This window comes from Drosophila navojoa, chromosome 3 (genome assembly GCF_054131105.1).
Source record: "Drosophila navojoa isolate 15081-1374.11 chromosome 3, UAZ_NAV_1.0, whole genome shotgun sequence".
NCBI classification, from domain to species: Eukaryota; Metazoa; Arthropoda; class Insecta; order Diptera; family Drosophilidae; genus Drosophila; species Drosophila navojoa.
In genome coordinates this window covers 22,828,875-22,847,787 of record NC_142891.1, presented here as the reverse complement: position 1 = coordinate 22,847,787, position 18,913 = coordinate 22,828,875, and the positions used below count along the sequence as shown (strand labels likewise).

At 40.1% G+C, this 18,913-nt stretch overlaps 3 protein-coding genes across 5 annotated transcripts; all 3 read right to left on the bottom strand.

The window, feature by feature from the left end:
• Positions 1-3: 3 nt before the first annotated feature.
• qua (villin like protein quail) lies at positions 4-15,029 on the bottom strand. Of its 2 annotated transcripts, none has more exons than XM_030388082.2 (7): positions 14,287-15,029; positions 3,847-4,056; positions 3,575-3,777; positions 2,520-3,507; positions 594-1,637; positions 322-513; positions 4-243 (listed from the first exon to the last, which is right to left on the bottom strand). In XM_030388082.2, the coding sequence occupies exons 1-7, from the start codon at positions 14,311-14,313 to the stop codon at positions 130-132; spliced, it is 2,778 nt and encodes a 925-aa protein (XP_030243942.1). In that variant the 5' UTR covers positions 14,314-15,029; the 3' UTR covers positions 4-129. The 2 variants fall into 2 exon arrangements, with proteins under 2 accessions (XP_030243942.1, XP_030243943.1); XM_030388083.2 differs by lacking the exon at positions 14,287-15,029 and adding an exon at positions 7,371-7,993.
• A 423-nt stretch (positions 15,030-15,452) lies between these two features.
• On the bottom strand, positions 15,453-16,288 carry LOC108658651 (uncharacterized). The gene has a single exon (XM_018111307.3). The coding sequence runs from the start codon at positions 16,190-16,192 to the stop codon at positions 15,530-15,532; it is 663 nt and encodes a 220-aa protein (XP_017966796.1). The 5' UTR covers positions 16,193-16,288; the 3' UTR covers positions 15,453-15,529.
• A 773-nt stretch (positions 16,289-17,061) lies between these two features.
• Positions 17,062-18,906, bottom strand: mEFTs (elongation factor Ts, mitochondrial). Of its 2 annotated transcripts, XM_030388075.2 has the most exons (4): positions 18,576-18,906; positions 18,202-18,513; positions 17,891-18,139; positions 17,062-17,730 (listed from the first exon to the last, which is right to left on the bottom strand). In XM_030388075.2, exons 2-4 carry the CDS (start codon positions 18,367-18,369, stop codon positions 17,200-17,202), a joined length of 948 nt encoding a protein of 315 aa, XP_030243935.1. In that variant the 5' UTR covers positions 18,370-18,513; positions 18,576-18,906; the 3' UTR covers positions 17,062-17,199. The 2 variants fall into 2 exon arrangements, with proteins under 2 accessions (XP_030243935.1, XP_030243934.1); XM_030388074.2 differs by having other exon boundaries at positions 18,202-18,906.
• Positions 18,907-18,913: the final 7 nt, after the last annotated feature.

Genomic DNA, 18,913 nt, shown 5'->3' with positions numbered 1-18,913 from the left:
GGATAAAATATACCTAAAATTGCTTTATTACTATTCCAGATAAGTAAAGAAAGCCATTTAAAACGTACTATTTACAGGGTATGTGTAAAAGTGTGAGTGTGTGCTAAAAACAATTTAAAAATTGATTGCTTAAAATAATTTATAGAGTTTTTTTAGTTCCTGCTTCTTCCACTTGGGCAGCTCATCAAATTCATAGAAGGACATTTTAAAGACGGAGACGAAATCGTCATGCGTGAGGTGAACCTAAGGAGATGAGGGAAAAATATATTCAATTAAATACTTGCTTTTAATATTGATATTATATTTTTTATTTCGACTAACTTCGCGTCTCAGCGGATTGATTTCGGGCGGTAGCATATCCATTTCCTGCACCAGCACTGGCAACGGATACTTCTTGTGTCCGTCGAAATCCTTTTGGTTGTTGTTTAGGATTAGAGCGGAGCCTTCCTTGAGGCCATTGCTAGGCGCTATGGTGGCCAGTTGCTGGCGCATTTGCTCGTAGGTCACAAAACCCTGTGGGGATAGACAAATAACATTTAGTCGGATCTACATAAAGATATACATGTGTATATATTTATGTAAGCACTCTCTACCTTGCCCAGCTCATTGTCCCAGGTCTCGAAGAAACCCTTAAACACATTCGGCTCCGCATGCTGACGCACCACAGCCAGCGCCGTGGCCGCGCGTCTGCCGAATGGCGCATTCTGCACATAGCTCTGGGCCACGGTCGTATAGCGTTCGCGCTCCTGGCTGACCGCATGCTCGCCCAGCCACACATAGGCCAGGGTGCCCGTGTCGAGTATGTATGTGCAGTCGGCGCTGAGATCCCGCTGCTCGAAGCCGAGTATCTCCTCGCAACGCAAGTGCCTTTGCTCCCACCACACCAGGAAGAGCTGCACCGGCGGACGCGGTTTGCTGGGCATCGTTGTATTCAAATAGCAGTTGTTGCTCAGGGTCGGGGAGATGTTGCCAGTGCCGTTGCCGTTGCTATTGTTGCTGCCGTTGCACATGCTGCCGGCGCCGCTGCTGCTGCTGCTGCTGGTGGTGCTGCTCGAGCACGACTGGCCGTTGATTACCAGCGACTGGTTGAAGTACATGGCCACCGATTGCCAAAACTCCTTGCTCTCCTTGCCCTCCAGCACCAGGGAGCTCTCGCCGAGCAGAGCGCCCACTGCCTTGGCCATTTCACGAGCATCGCCCGTGCTGCTCTGGCCACACCAGACCCACACATGGTTCGTCTTGATGGCATAGCAGTCCTTGGAGCTAATCGAGGACAGCGGATGCTCCTCAACTGCCTTGGCATTGTAGCTGGCATCGCCGTAGATCTTCAGCAGAAACGTCTCCAGCATTATGTTCGTCTTGAAGTCCCAGTTCAGGTTGTTATTGGAGTGCAGCAGCTCGCTGCGCTGGCCGCGCATGATTATCAATTTGCCCTCGAACATTTGCAAGAAGTGCGGCGTCTCATCGAACTCGTAGAGTTGCACAAACATGCCGGGCTCTTTCAGAGACTCGAAGCTGGCCATGGCATAGCTGTCGGCCTTGGCTATTGTCTCGGCTGACGCCTCGGAGCCATTCCACTGATAGATGATGCTCTTAATGCCCACTGAGGCCAGATCAGCGGGCACAACGGTGGCGCACTGCAATATTTTCGTAATATTTCGGTTAATAATATGCAACGATATTTTCTCACTATTGTGCGCTTGCAGCATCGTCTATTAAAATACAATGGCAAACCGAAACGAACCCGACTGGTGAGATTCCCTCTTTCATTCACCTCTTGAATTGTCCAAACAAACATTTGCATACAGAGCTAATAAAACACGCCGATGCAACAGTTCACCCACATAAGCTATGAAAACATTGACAAACAGAGCCAACAAAGCTCTTGACCTTTGCTGCAGATTAATGAAAATCATAGAGAAAGGCGAGTATTTTTATAGCGGGTTTGTAAGAGGGGAAATGAAAGGGAATTAAGTTGAGAGATTATGAGTGCGTGAAAGTGGGCGTAGATGATATGAAGAAATAGTGGGAAAAACATATATGAAAATCGCAGAGTAGAGAGGGAATGGGGGAAGGACGTTCCTGAGAAGGTATGAGAGTTACTGAGAAGATAAAAGTATATGCATATATGAAAATCACAGAGATAGCTCATGCAATGAGGGAATAAGAGAGGATATATTAAATGTTTTCATAATACCATAACAATATTTTCATATTCTGTATGCCCTTATGAAAATCGCAGAAGTAGGAAAAGAGAGTGAAGAAGGAATAAATAATAAATAGCAATTCTAAACTATTTTATAGTGTCATACAGTTCTTAGTATACCCTCTTAGTATACCTACTCACAGACTTGAATAGGCTAAATTCAAACTACTTCACACGCTTATAATTTCAGACAATAAACCACCAAGCCAAGATTTACAGCCACCCACAGCGTCTTTACACCCCAGCTGAACGCAGCGCCCAAAGACTCAGCGATCAGCACTAATTCGACCGCCAACACTGTTTGCGCACTCACCTGCACCGTGTAGTTGACCACATAGGAGGCGTTGGTGGTGAACACCGTTGCTTTGGCCGGTGGCAGCTGCTCCATTTCGTCGCCGCAGATGCGATAGATGATGCGTTCGCCGCGTCCATCGTCGACCAGCTGCGTATCGGCAGCCATCTTGGGCCTCTCGCCGAGCAGAACGGCATCCAGTTTGCCAAACTTGGTGGAGACGGGCTTGTGGCCGCGCGTGTTATCCTGCCAAACGCTGAGCCAGTTGCCAAAGAGGCGCTTAAACTCAACGGGCTCGCGGCCCTCCAGCACACGCACCACCAGGGTGGTGTTCGGGTACTTCTTCTTCTTGACAAAGGCGCGACCATTGCCCATGGCAGTGAGCGCATCCGCTTGGGTCGCCTGAGCGCCCACCCACAGCCAAATGCTCTGCCCGAAATTGTCGAGCAAATAGACGCCGTTCGCATCGCTCAGATCATCCTTGCTGGGCATGCCCACGTCTAGCTGATCCAGATGCAGCCGGCCACGCTGATTGCACTTGTAAATGCGAAACTTGTTGGCATTGGCATCGCTCTTGCCGCTGCCGTTGTAGCCATTGAGTCCATTGATGCCATTGATGCCGTTGCCGCAGCAGTTGCTGGAGTCGTAATCGCCGCCCGACTGACGTGCCTGATAGACCATGCGATGCTGCAGCGGCAATACCTTGTTCCATAGCTCCTTCTGCTCGGCACTCATCGACTGCTCGTAGCCATCGTCGACGACGCAGAGCGGCACATCCTTGCGCTGCTGTCGCTGCACCCAGGCCAGAGCGCTGCGTCGCTCGATCCCGGCACTGGAGCGTCCAATCCAGACGAATGTCATGGCATCCATTAGTAGCACCATTATGTAGTCCGAATTGAAGTGCGCCCAGTCAACGTTCGCCAGCTCAATGGCACGCAACCATTTCCGACCGTACAGCTGAAAGAGACGCGTTTGCTTCGGTGCATTCAACAAACTGCCGGAGAGCACACTGAAAAAGCGGAGAACGATATTATACATCAATATTTCCAGCAAATGGCAATAAATAACCAACTCACTCGTAGCCATTCTTGAAATAGGACAAAAAGCGTGCACTCTCATGATGCTGCGACTCTCTATAGATCGATGCCACATTGCCCAAATACGTGTCCAGCTCTTGGATTTTGTGCACCACATTGGAGCGATTCTGCTCGGAGACCTGACTGCCCAGCCAATAGTGTATATAGCGCTCCAGCGGCACATTCGGTTTCTGTTCACGCGTCTACAAGGGATTACAGATGCTGCTTGAGTTTACAGAATCTTTAAATAATTGAGAGATATATGTATTTACGATCGTTTCGTGGCTGGCATAGTGGCCCACTAGATTCGCGGCATAGATGATGTAGGCACAGTTGTCGTAGAAGGTGCCGTACTGTGGTCGAGCCACTGCCTCAAGTCGATCCTCGTCGATTTTCCAGATCGCAAAGCTGATCGCATTCTTGGGCACCTTACGAAATGTGGCATCCACTTTTAGGTCCGGTATTGAATCCGGACGCACCTCCTAAAAACGAAATTCAAGATTCAGTTGTTAGAATAGAATTGAAGTTTAATTAATCAAATGATAGTTTGCCAAATAATATTCCCGGTCAGTCGATGGTAAAAAAATCAAAGGTATTTTCAGTGCTCTAAATGCTCCAGAAAAACATTAAAGAGCTAATTATTTTAGGTGTATTATTCAATCCGTATACACGTATATGTACATATATTTATTAGCCTGATCAACTTTCGAAGCTACATTTTCTGTAAGTGTTTCTCAACACTTGAATGCAGTAATTAAAGACGCTTGTCAGGCTATTAAAAGCCAGCCGAACGAAAACACCTTTCAAATGTTTCACAATTGTTTCCCAAACATGAGACACTTTTCGCATAGCTCGCAGGCTCCACCAAAGCCAAAGTCAACGCCATAGGAAAGGATGCACCAAAAAAAAAAAACTAAAAGAAAAATCGAAAAGCAAAATGAAAAACTAAAGAAAAACCTGCTGAACGAGCACGCTCTGCATTTTGGCTTTTCCCGATTGCGTTTGCGCTTTGCACGCCTCGGCCAGAGCGCGTCAAATGATAGTGAAAACTATACCAGAGTGACGGGCAGCAAGTTTAGATACCCGCTCAAGAGAGTGAAGTGGGTATATTGTTTCGCTGACGCGGTAAGGACTACAATCTCTAGTGCACAAGGTATTCTATTATTTAAGGTGCTACAAAATTTAAATTTGGTATATATGGATATGGTATACGATCTACCCATTAAACTCTTCCTCAGTCAAGCACAAAATTCAATGACTTAGTTTATATTGACCTTCTCCATACAGTTTCTATATTCTATATATACCTCTAGATGCCTATTATTCCAGACCTCCTTTGAGCTTAACCTATCAAATATATAAAGCTACAACTTGAACACTAAAGGAGTGTTTTGCAGTCGGTAATACCCAACTTTAACATTCTTTCTAGTTTTTTTAGTGAAGTTTTTTATTATTTTTTTATTGAACATTAATTTTCTTATATATTTATGGAACGTGTGGAAAGTGGTTGCCGTTATATTGACGATTGGGAGGCTCCTCACTCAGCTCAATTAATTTATCTGTATATATAATAAATATATATATAGTGCATTAGCTTAATGATCTTTATCCGAGTTCGTGTCTTTGACTCTGACTGCATAATAGCTTTATTTATGTATAAATATTTAGCCAAATGAAATATCTTTTGTGTGTGTGTGTGTGTGTGTGTTTAGTGTGCAGCGAACAAAAACGAGTTCAGGCTATGCCTGACTGCTATGTTGAGCGGGCGTGGGGGCGTGGCATGGCTCACTAATATGACGCCATCGACCATAAACTTCGGATGACATTTTGCCACACAGAAATCACAGCCCACAAATAGCAATTATAATTGAAATTGTCAATTACTCATAGAGCGGACGAGGAACAGCAACAAAAAAAAAAGAAAACATAGTAACTACAATTCGTCAAATGTTAAACATTTTAATTATATTGGGAGTATGTCCATGGCATCTGATAAAAACAAAGAAGACGAGAAGAGTGACTTTTGCTGCTGCTGCTGACGACGATTGATGAAGGAGCGCAACTGTTGACAGCTTCAACTGCATTTATTATCGGACAAGGTAGAGTCTCAACTCAAACTAACTGGCACATCAGAGAAACACAGATAGAGATAGAAATATATATATATATATGTATATATAGAGAAAGATACATCTTTGAGTTACTATTTTGAGACACTTTGTCAACTTGTAGAAAACTTTCACAGCTTTTGTTTTCGCTCGGCAGCAATTAGTGACAAATTATCTGACCTAAAAGAAATGTTCTTAACACAGACTGAAAAAAAAACAACAAAAACACTTTTGGTACAGTTGAAAGTTGTTGAGAAACTTGAGAAGAAAATGATGGCCAAATTGTTCTGAATAGATTTTTAAATGTTTAACAATTAGTGTGAAACTATAAAGATAAGTGTTTAAAACTAAATTAAAGAAAAATAGAAAAATAGAAAAAATTCTTTGTTGTATATAATAATAGAAAGAAATTCTAATTTAAGTATAAATAAATAATAATTATGGAAAATTGAAAGAAACTTCAATTTGTATATAAAACTAATAATAATTTGAAATTTAATTTGAATATATTGTTGAGCTAAATCGTTAATGAATACTTCAGTTCATTCAAATACATCAAATGTTGCAAACTTTTAAATATTCGAAATTATAAATATAAACGCTCTTTGTGAATAACTATTATTTTAAATATAATGTATCCACAAAAAAATTATATCTCTAATTTTTTTATACCACTTTGGTTTACTAGTAAAAATTATACTTCTCTCCACAGATTTATTCATTTAAATGCTGAGATTGCATAAGTCATGCAAAATGTGTTTTAGGCCCAAAACAAATAGCCTGAATTCATACCACAATGCTTAGAGCTTGCTAAACTGAGTTCTGTCACAGTTGATAGAGTAGCTTTATAGAAATGATATATTGTACTTTGTCTGCTTTTAATGAGCGAGCGTCACGAGACTCACGCAATTTATTCACATACATATATATATGTATATATATATATATATATGTATATATGCATATTTATATTTGTATATATAATTACTTAAGAGCAATTAGTTAAAACAAACATGAAAACATTAATGAAATTAAAAACAAAAGAGAACTAAACTGATTGCTTGAATAAATGCGAAATGATAATAAAGAAGGGGATAAAAAGCGAAGCAAAACTTTACAAGAAAAGTGACTATTTTTCTAGAAATGTAAAAATTTGCAATTGTAAAATATATGAAAATTTTTATAACAAAATTTATATGAGTGTATCACTATTTAATATATAAATTCAAAATATTCTGCCTAGAGTTCTTAGACTACAAAAGTTTTTTCGTTTATCTATAAGCTAAAAAGAATTCTTCTTTATAAATATAATTATTAAATTAGAAGATCACATACTTTAATTATTTACTATGGACCTTTCCAAAAAAAAAGTTCATCAAAATATTCTGGCGAAATAGACAACCCATTTTGTCGAAAACCGCAAAATATTCTGCAGAATCCATGCTAAATGCGGATTCGGCATTTCAACAATTAGTAAGATCATCCTAATCCAAGCACAATAACATTAATAACACCGATAAAAACATATAGTAAATGTCGGCTCTTGATTAGCGCTAGAAACAAGCAAATCAAGTTGTTGTTACTGTTGAATTTGAAGAGAGATATGTCCAGTGTGTAATCGAATGAAAGAGATACGCCCGATGCGAGCGCTAAGTATGCATAATGAAAAGCCTGTAAATTGTAAATACCGTTTCTTTCGTTAGCTCCATGTTGACAGTATCTCTCTCTGTCTCTGCCTGCCTCCCCTGTTACAATCTCTGGCTCCTTCTGTCAATCTGGGTCTGTCACAGCTTGTGGCGGAAAAAGATTGGTGTAGAGCAGCAGCAGGTAGGCAGCCTTGAACTAGTTTTCAATTGCCGGCGATTTGGCACTCAAAAGTGAAATCCTGGTCCCCATACACGAGAGACATGTGTGATAGATATTTGAAAATCGCGCACATCAATTTTATTTGCACAGGTTTTTTTTTTTGCTTGTTTTGACTTTTTTTTGTGATTTTGTATAAATTTGTTTTATAAAATAACTTAAAAATTTAGTACTGTAATCTGGGTAATCTGTTGACTACGGAAGTTTTGTAGAAAAGTAAAGCTCAAATAAAAGTGAAGTATAGTTGATTAGGAGGCAAAGGCCTCACAGATTGTGCAAACGAATTCAGGCAACTCGCTGTTTGCCTTTCTCACTCTCACAGTCGCGTATGAACCGTTAACAACTTGTGCTTGCGTGCGTTGTTGTTACTGCTGGAGTCCAAGAGAGCGGAAAGTGAGTAAAGTTCGCGACTTAGCAGGCCGCGTGCGTCGTCGCTGCCAGAAAGACAAATGCAGACTGGCCACAGCAAATGCGGTGCCATCAAGTTTATGGCCAGCCCGCAGAGCGCTGCTGCGTCTCTGACTCAGAGAACGACTTCGTCTTCAATTTGCGACTTCGACTTTGACTCCGATTGCGACTGCGACTGCGACGATGACTTCGTGTGCCTTCGTGTGCGTCTTCGCTGGCGACTTCAACTTCGACTTCGTGTGGAACATGAATGAAATTATCAGTTATGTGTCGTTGCGGAGAGAAAAGTGAGAAAAAGCAGAAAGCGCAGCGCCACTGTCAGCGTCAGCGTCAGCGCAGCGCTGCATTTGCTTGCGGTTAGCAAAAGGCAACGGCACTTCAAGCCCCGCTCATTCGCTTATGCGACTCGATAAGGCGAAGCTAGAAAAGGGATAGTTGTTGATAGTTGCAGTTATTGTTGTTATTATTGCTGTTGCTGTTGTCGTCATTCTGTCATTACCCTATAAGTCGTTGCAATTGTTATGCCCATGAGGGTATGGCCACTATGCCTGGCAGTTGGGCAACAATTTTTATGTGCTTTAAATGCCAGCTTGCTGGGAATTCAATTTGAAATTCCTTATTTCTAATATCGTATACAATTTGACTATCTTAAGCAATCGGTAAAAATATGTATAAATAATCGCAAATATTATTTCTTTTATAATTAACTTAAATGCACATTTAAGGGATTTCTTAAAATTTATTTTTACTTCTTATTTTAAAGCCATAATTTATAATTTTATGAAATGTACTGTATAACAGATCAACTTTTTATCGCCAAGTACTATAAGACCTGCATATTTGCATATCGAAAAATCAGTCTATTGAAATTTGTGTCTCCCAAATTAACATGAACTTTAAAAACAATTGGAAAGCAACGTTTACTCATTAGTAATTTGTGTATGTTTAACTAACATCTTTAGAGTACTTCAACCAGTCGTCTTAACGTCTTCAACTCTTGTTTGGCATTAGTATTAGCCACTTGCTGTGCCGCTGACATTTTCCACATGCAATCATGCATAGAGAGAGAGGTAAACGTATGATGCATATTAGTTAGAGTAACTGGCATCTATCAGGTTTCCCCCGATGGTCTGTCAATTGTCTGCGCCTCGCTGGGCACATTTACTTTTATGATTTATGTATGTATGCATAAAGAGTTGTGACAAACATTTGCTTTAATCATTAACGGGAACCGATTGCCAAAGACTTCAAATGCCCTGTTTCTCAATATTTCTTGCAGCCTTAGTTAAGCACTCGAAATGTTAGCGAACTTTATTTCATGAGTTTTGTTCAACAATTTAATATGGTTATTTAAAAGCGCAATTAAGTCAATATTTACGCTGTGGCACTTTAATGAGTTATGAAGTTTGCCTTAAGAGGCTAATGGGGCCTATATAAAGCGCCTTCGGCTTGAACCAAGTGTCCAAGCATCTAAGTATCTGGAACTTATTATCGATTGCAACAATGTGTTGTCTTTCAAAAAACACAAAGATCATAAACAAGAGTACTCCAGTTGAGTGTAAGTGACCAGAAGATACTCTCTTTTAAGCGTATGTGTAGGCAGCTAAGTTTGTTTAGCTAAACTTTGATTTTAACTTCGGTCTTTAGCTCCGATTTCAAGTGCTCTGATAATTCGAAATATCAGTATCAAGTATTGAACAATAGAGAATTTAGTTTAACTGCCTCTGATATGAGTGGAATAGACAAATATATAATACGATCGAAAGCTCCCTGCTGTATGGTCCTTAGTCTTTAGTTAGAGTTAATTTTATATTAATTGTATCGTGTTAATAAATAAATAAAAAATTCGATCGATTCCTATCGATTGGCATAATCGATTCATAAAGATATATGAGAACTTATAGCTCCTCCAGGAGTCGACTTAAAACTGTTGAACATATCATCTACTATACTCTGAAATACTAACTTTGAACGGGTATCTTGAATTGGCCTACAGCACAAACACAAATCTCCGCCAACTGCAAGTCAAGTTCAATCAACCATTGAGGTTGAGGCGTGAACCGAACAAAAATGAAAGCAAATTGTAAATTCAAAATATTTGTTGGTATTTGGAAATGTGCGACTTTTAGCATACAGTTAAACAACACTAACAGCAGCAACAAAGACAACAAACAAAAGCGGAAAAATGATGAAAAATGTAATTTACAATTTATGGTAATTACACACGTCAAGCCAAAATGCAAACAATTGACTTTTCCTTTTCACAAAACAAAAAAAAAGAAACAAAAAAACAAAACAAAAGGCAGACAACAAATAAGTGCAACAATTTGATTGTTTGCCTTAGTTAAACTTCTTTTTGCTGTTGTTTGGCCAATATGCGCTCCCAGCTGCAGACAAACAACGATTAACGACATTTACGTAAAGTTTAAACAATGCCAGAGGAGCGCATTAAATGCATTTTACAGAGTGGCAAGCAGACGGTGCAGTTGGCTCAGCCGTACCGTGCGGGAGGGGCGTGCGAGATACCGCTTTGATTTGTAGTATTCCATCTGCTTTGGCCCCGATTTGCTTCATCATCTGCTGCTTCAATTCTGTATTTTTTTTTTCGTATTGCGATCTGTGTGCTCTGCTGTGGCCTTTTCATTAGCGCAGCCACGGCCAGGCTGTAGATGGCTTCAAATATGGCAAACATGCTGCACACGCTCCCAGTCTTTGAATCCGATTCCAATATCAAGACATTTCACAGAGCGTTCTCTTTGGCGACCGCACGTTAATTGCCAGCGTTTTTCATCGGACCAAAGACTCGACTCGACTCGTCCAGGCCAGGCCAGGCCAGACTAGACTAAATAACCAGCTATCCAGCTGTTTCTATCACAAATGGTTAAAATGTTCTCGAGCTCTCCAAGATAAATAAGAAGATGAAGCGTACGGCATTTGCCATCTGGCTAGAAATCAACTAAGATTAAAAGAGATGATTCGAAAATAGATAGATAGACGCGAATAATGTCATTGGGGAGAATAGCTCTGGAAATATTTAATTCTGGCTCAATTTATGCATAGGCATTGATTTTACAGCTTAAGATAATTTAATCTTAAATAAATTACAAAAACTTAAAATTAAATACTTGAGTACATAATAAAAATGATAATTATTTAATTTATTTACTAATTAAAATAAAAAATAATATCCATTCAATAGATACAAAAAAAAATAAAAGAAATTAAATTAAACAAATACGTTTTTATTATAATCATGTTAAAACTTCATTAAACTTTAATTTTTAAAATTTTAATTTTATAGCAGAAAAAAATTGCGTAAAATATATATATTTTTTTTTAGATATTTGAAATATTAAGTTCATATATTTAACGCCATTTTAATTTAATATTAGGTTTTTAATTATTAAAGTGTTGATAATTGTTTATAATGATATAAAATTACAAAAATGTAAAAAAATTATTACAAACTCAAAATCAAACCCATTTTTACAATAAATTAAATTATTATTTAAAATGCAGCGTAGCTCGACTTCGCTCTTGAAAATAATTATGGAATCAAGCAGCTATAAGAGGCGTTGCTCCAATAAACAAAATGCATTAGCGTTTGGCATTTATAATTGTTAATTGGTATACCAAATAATAAATAAAAGTCAACATTAATCAATAATACGAATTTGAAAGTTGAGAGAGAGAATGAAAAACTTAATTTGGATATGGATTCGTATTGATTTTGGTGCATTGCACTCACTCGACGGCTACCGCTAGTCAAGCCCTTACGAAATAAAAGATCTGTTGGCTGCTGACTTCCCACGCTGAAAAAACGCCGCGCTTTGGTTGTGGGTGCGAAGACATAGCGAGATGGAGTTCAAAATAATTTCAGAGTTATTACAGTGGGTGCTCACAAAGAGCGAAATAAAAGAAAGCCAGGCAAGCAGGCTGGCTGGCAATTGCACAAGAAGTTGAACAACAATTGCTTGAGTTGAACCATAACAGCCGACAGACAAAGAGAGTGAGTGAGACAGACAGCGAGACGGACCGAGAGACAGTCAGCTGCACAGATGTACGCTAACCGTTATTTAACAGTTATTTAACATGCAATTAACCTAGCCATAGTTACTTAAAAAAGACAGGGAAAAAATGCAAATATATGGATCGGGCCAACCTGAACTCCATAGCCTATTTGGCTGTCTAAATTTTATGGTGCAATAACTTTCTAACCAAACCTCCCAAACACTCCACAGCTTGGACTCGAACTCTCTCGGACCTGGGTCATTCATCTTAATTATCACACGGCCCAGAAAAAATAAACCAAATATAGTCGTAGTAGTAGTTGTAGAAGAAAAGAAATGTAAAATGGGAGAGAGAAAAAAAAAAAAGAAAAGCCTTTAAAATTAAAGCAAAATTCTGCTTTAATGGTCTTGGAAATTCATTAGGCCCAGCCCAAGTCCGACGGCAGCCGCAACCAAATATGATCGCATCCCCGGACTAACCTCCTAAAACACAATCCATTTGCATTTCGTGTCTTAAGACAAAGATCTGCTGTCCAAACATCAAAGTTGTAGAAAGCTCAACGAAGCCAGCTGTGGCTAGACCATCCGTAGAAATTATTCCCACCTTTATAATGTTCTATTCTCTTTCCATTTACATCTTCTTGTGTTTTCTGATACCCTGGGCATATTTTTTAAGGTAAGCGTGATGAACTCTTGAGAGTCAACATGTTGTGGGCGTAAGCTAGATCAATTAACATATATATTATATCGAGTATAACTAACGAAAAGTGGAAAGAGAATCAACAATCAGAATTTCTTCTTCAAATATATAATAAATCACATCTGACATGTACAGATCATACATAGATCACTTGTCAATTATTTATTTAAACGGGAATCATATACAAACTATAAGAGACCGAGAAAACAAGAATTTTGGAAGCCATTGCAGGGTATAGTTCAGTCTAGCCATCTCCTAATCTAGTCAGCCTCGTTTCATCTTTCTGTTGTTTTGAATGTTTAATCACCGGAAGCTATCTCCCGGAGCATCTCTAAGCAAGTGAAGCTGAAGCAAACGCAGAAGCAGAAGCTGAAGCAGACACGCTTAATTACAAAAGCCGCGTCTCCGTTTCCAGCTGTGCATTTCTTTGGTTTTCTTGTATTTTGTTGTTGATTTCAGATAAATCTATTTTCGTACCGCTCCAATATATATGAGCTGTAATCGTAATCGTATTCAAATTCGTTTCGTTGTGTTTGATTCCATTTCCATATCTCGTTTTGACTGTCGTCTGCTGCTTTTTGGTAGCGCCAATTAGACACGTCTGTCGCTCTATTGTTAAATATGACTACCGACATTTAGAGTAGTTCTAGAGTTCTATCTATGCTCTACCTCACTCTCTCTCACATTGCTAATAAGTCATTGTAATAGTAGCTAGCTGGGCGGCTGATATTCAAATTAATTAACTGTGAAACATGGTGTCGAAAAAGTAGTTATTGATATTGTTATCTAAAAGATAAGGCTCTCAGATGATTAGTTTGAATTGCTCTATTTGAATAGGTGATTCACAGTTTGCATAAGAGTTTTCCATATACATTATTTTCTAATTGAAAATAAATACAGCTATATACATACATATGTATGTATATTGCTGTCTCCTCCTCCTCCTCCTCCTTGTCGAAGTCAAAAACCTTCCGGTTTGAGGTGTCGAAATTGTTTAATGGAATATCAAATGTACACGAAAAGTCGTGATCTAGAAAACACAATTTCTACACACGCATTGTAAAATGTTTGTTTGGTTGTTTTTGTTTTTTTTTTCATTTTTGGGATTGCTTTGTCGTGACCCTTTTTTTCTGTCCCTAACTGGAAAACAATAAAACCTTCAGTTTGTTCAAGATGTTAAAAATTAAAGTTTTCTTTAGAACAAGCAACAATTGTTGACTTTGAAGTGAAGAAGTGTAAATACCCTAGCAGATGAGCTACATATATAGACAAAGGAATGTACATGAAAAATAATATCTCTTATAATTTTAATTTTAAAAAAGACTGATTTAGTATAAGCATATTATTATAAATATTTTCTTTATAAATGTTAGTCGTACAGTTCTAATTAGAATTCAACAATCAAGCATTCATGGCCATCCAATAGGATATTTTATGGCTGTTTAAGTATTTCCAGTTAGAATACAGTGATGCCAGAGTGCTGGTAGCTTACTTTACATTTTGGCATACACAAACATACATACATACATACATATGTATGCATTTGCATAGATAGTTAACTTTAATTGGATAGTGTTCACACATGCAATAAATAAACACGTTAATTTTAATTTTTACACTCACCTGCTTAATGAAATTAAACGGTGGCATTTTGTGCACTAATTTGTTAAAGTTGTTGTTGCCTTTGTTGTTGTTTTTGTTGCAGTCATGCAAAACTGCAAACCACAAAAGAAAATGAAGAGAGCTAACTAAAAAAGCTGCAAGCGACAAATGCAGCTGTTTGTTTTTATTGCTGTTGTAATTATGTTTATTGCGTTTGTTGCGCCAGCATCAAATGACTTAAAAGTCGCTCCCCAATTACAGATAAACAGCAATCATCAGCAACAAATTAAACAATTTTAATCTTTTTCGCACTCCTTTTGTGGTCTGTCACCAACTAACACAAATGCCGCTGCTTATTGTCGCTGCTCCGCTTTTCTAATTCGTTTTTCGCAAATTTACCGTTGCGCGCGCGCACACACACGCACACGACTGTGCTCAAAGTCGAAGAAAAGAGAGAGGGAGATTGTTTTGCGCGCGTACACTTCAGCGTGCTAGTATACAGTGTATGCAATTAAAGTTTGAGCTGCTGTTACTGTTTGTTTATAATTTTGTTTCTTTTTTGCGTAATTTATTATTTTTTCTGCGAAAATTGTGCAGCGGAAATAAAAGCACGCCCGTGCTTACTTTCCAAACAAATTAACCCGAATCGTAAACGGAAGCTAGAGCCCCACCAATCACACAAAATTTAAGCAGTAATTGTTAATGCGTGAGCGCCAGAGCGATGGCTTAACCTGCGTAAGGTCGGCTTATGACTGAGCGCGTACAAAGCGCACGAACTTCAATTGAAGCGCGGCTTCGTCGCATGTCAAAACAGCGACGACGACGGCGACGTCGGCGTTTCAGTTTTGTGAGCCTTTTGGGCAGAGCTGAGGTATGACTAGTGTATGAGTATGTGAGAGAGCTGCAATTGAAGCGCGGCTGCAAGCAGCGCCGTCGACGACGAATTCGATATTTCGTGACCCTTAGCGCAGTGAGAGAGAGCTCCAAACCAGCGACGCCGGCGTCGATTTTTTGTTACCCCTTTGGACGACTTTTCAGTTTGGTTGTTGGAGTGTGACCATTGCACACGAATGTGTGAGTGAGCGGAGTGTGAATAGTTAGAGTTATAGTGTGTGTGTGTGTGTAACTGCCAAGTGTGAATATCGCGTTTGTATGTGTGTGTTTTAGTTCTGGGAACTTCACGCATGTTGTTGCTGCTTTGCTCTTTTATTATGTCACACACTGTGAAAACAAAATCAGGCAATTAACACGTCCAATTGTGACGTCAGTCGTCGCTCGGTAGTCGGTGTGACTGCTGATGGTGATGGTCGCGCATTAGCATTAGATTGCATTCCCTGACCAGGACGCGTGCATGTGCGATGTCACGCAACAAGCGCTCCTTTGGAGCACGCAAACCAATTGCCGCCGGACCCAGATTGCTCTGCATTTCCGCAATGACACTCAACAGATTGTCATAGGTGTCCACTATGTTGCCGCTGTTCGCAGTGTTGCTTCTCTCTTTGCTGGGCACTTGGATCTGGTTGCCAGGTTGGCCATAGAACAGCTCGCCAAATCCATTGTTGGATATCAGCTGCAGCTGCGCCTGCACATACTTCGTGTACTCCAGCTTGGCCAATACCTGTTTATACTCATTTGAATAGACCGCAGCCTCCTGGCTTAACTTTAGCTGCTGCTCCTCCAGATGCTGATGATGCTGCTGCTGTTGCTGGTGTTGCATCACCATCGGATTGCTTGGCGCGCCTGGCTTGTTTATTGGAAAGATTTCCACGCGGTCAGCCGGCATCACTTCCGCTCCGCCCCCGTCAACTGCATCCCAGCGATCTGGTAGAGTTTCTTGTTCTTCAACAATTTTTGGCTTGGCGGGCACAGCTGTGACCGTTATATCGCTATATCTGGATCGAAAAGAGTCTAGATCCAAATAATCCATTTTTCGTAAAATTGTACTATTTTTTTGCTTTGTATGTCTCAAATAGATTTGATAAGAGCTTGTGACAGATCTCTCGACATAGCCTGTTATTTATCGAGGTTTCATCTGATTTTGGCTCTAGATTTGACAGATGACACTAAGCCCAGTCGTAATATAAAATGATTACTGTGAACTCGAGTCTAGAAATTTGAATAACCTAGACACAACACCTAAGAATAAATAAAACACAAACCGTGGAATCGATATTGATATATTATTATTATTATTTTTTTAATATTTATGTCTTATAGCTTTAAGTTTATACATAGTTTCTACTTGGATGGTTCACAAAAAAATCGTATTTACCACCTTCTCAAATTGAAACTCCAATCGGAAGGGTCATTGCAAAGTTCAGCGTGTGAGTGAAGGACAGAGGAAGAGAGAGCGGCCGAGAGAGGGTTCGGTTACGCTAACCACCTGTGTTTCCGCATATCTTATTTTAGGGTCCAAATGTGACGTGCGGGTAATTATCACAGGCAGAACAAAACTCGATTCATAAACAGACCATTCTATGCCAACGGCATGGAGGGCAGAGACTGCGGCTGAGGCAGAGGCAGAGCCGACAGCAGAGATAGAGGTAGAGAGCGCAGCAAAGGCAAAGAGGGAGTAGCATGGCATGGTAGAGAACAGTGGAAGCCGAGGGAATAGCAGAAGAGAGAAGAGTCCAAAGCAGAGCTTGTGACAGTGGGCAGAGGCCGAAGCAGTGACAGTAGACAGTAGAAAACGACAGAGGCAGAGAACGCTGGCCAGTAGGAGGCACTGAAGCGTACTTCCCGCATTCGTGCAACCCCCGCGGTAGCATGACGCATACGATTCAAAAGGCACCTATAAGTAGTTCTTTCTCTTTTAGTATTCTTCTTTCGTTGCTTTCCTAATCTCGGTATTTTCTAGCCAGAATTTACATATTTGAAAAGTTTTAACAAGTGTACAAAAAAATTTGAATACTACGTCAGATGCAGGATCGGTTTTCAGTTGCTATTTTGTTGCTGGGCACGAATGATCTCTTTGATGTCACGCTGCGTCTGTTCACCGCACTCGAAGCGATGGTAGTCGACAATCTCGATGGCATTCTCTTTGAGCACCTCGCCAACGGTTTTGTCCGCGTCCAATAGATACTCCTGATGTATGAGGCATGTCTCATCGTCCTTATTCTCGGCCGGTATGTCCTTGCCATACTCGCCCACCTTAAGCGGTTTCATGCCCACAATTTGCTGGCATATGCCCTTCTGGATCTCATGATCGTCGACATCCTGCTGCGACCGAAAGGCAACAATCGCACCGTACTTGCCCACCTGTGTGATATTCTGTGTGGTGCTGACATTCGTTGGCGCCGGATGTGCATAGCCTGCTAGCCTCAAATCGTTGTTCACCTTGAAGCAAAGAGCACGTCTAATGCTGGCATTCTCTCCCATCGCTCCAATCAGCAAAGCCAGATGATCGGCCAGCGATCCACCCTGAGGCGTCTCCAAGTTCTTCAATGCATCCGCGTCGAAGCCAAGCTATAAATGAATGAAATATATGAATATTAATATAAATCTATTTGTACTTAGAATTTATATATAAAAAAATATGAATATGATCTGTAAACGTGTATCGCTTGGTGGACGACGTGATGAAAAGCTATTTGCTTCTTGCTCATACTTATGCCGACTTTATTACCTTCCACAGATCACCGTCGAACTCTGTGAGATCGGTGTAGTGCAAGACAATGCGTGATACATGATCCACAAAGCGTTTGAAGGTATCGTTGCGTGCCACAAAATCCGTCTCACAATTGAGTTCGACCATGGCACCGCGATTGCCGCTGACAAGAATGCCGACTAGACCCTGTGTGGTGACGCGATCCGATAATTTGGTGGCCTTGGACCAGCCCAGCGACTGTGCCTGTTCGTGCAGCCACTTCTCTGCCTGGAAAAATAAAGATTATTCTGTATATATCTAACTGTATATATGTAACTGTGTGTTCCCACCTGTGTGACATCGTTGTTATGCAACGCAAGTGCCTTTTTGCAGTTGGCAAACGTGTACCCTGTCTTTTTGCGCAGCGTGGAGAGGGCGCTCTTCTCCAATCCAGCTCCTGCGCTGCACAACTGGCGCGTGGTATGAAAAGCGCGTGCCAAAGTTTTTTGTAGCAACATTTTGACTATTTTTGTAGTTTTTTTTCCTGTAAATTTGTAGTTTTTGACCAGTTGTGGTTTGTTTGATTCGGAATAGGAAATGACGTTACTTGTTGCGCTTAGCCTGCTGCCAGGGACGACGGAGATTTTCGTTGTTTTGCTTTTCTATACAAAATTTGTTTAATCAATTTTTGAATTTCAATGTAATTTGCATTCCTTTTATATACGTTGGTACGTTGGCGCACACCGGTTGTGGTTCTTTAGAACAGTGTAAAGAAATTGATAACAATTGTAAATATTACAATTGTCTATTTTAATTAATTAATAGCCAGTAAGTTGAATGCTTTGCATGGTGATTTGCTTGTGCAATACATTGTTTCCCGTATTTAATTTCAATAATTTTTTCGGCGTTTTTTAGTGTGTTTTTCGGTCACCGGCTTTTTGCTTTGCTATCGATTTGATAGCTTAAGGATATCGGCGCTCCTACAATTAACTAACTGAAAGTAAGTCAATTTATATATATGCTTGTGCAACACTTAGTTGTTATTAATTAACTTTAAAATCG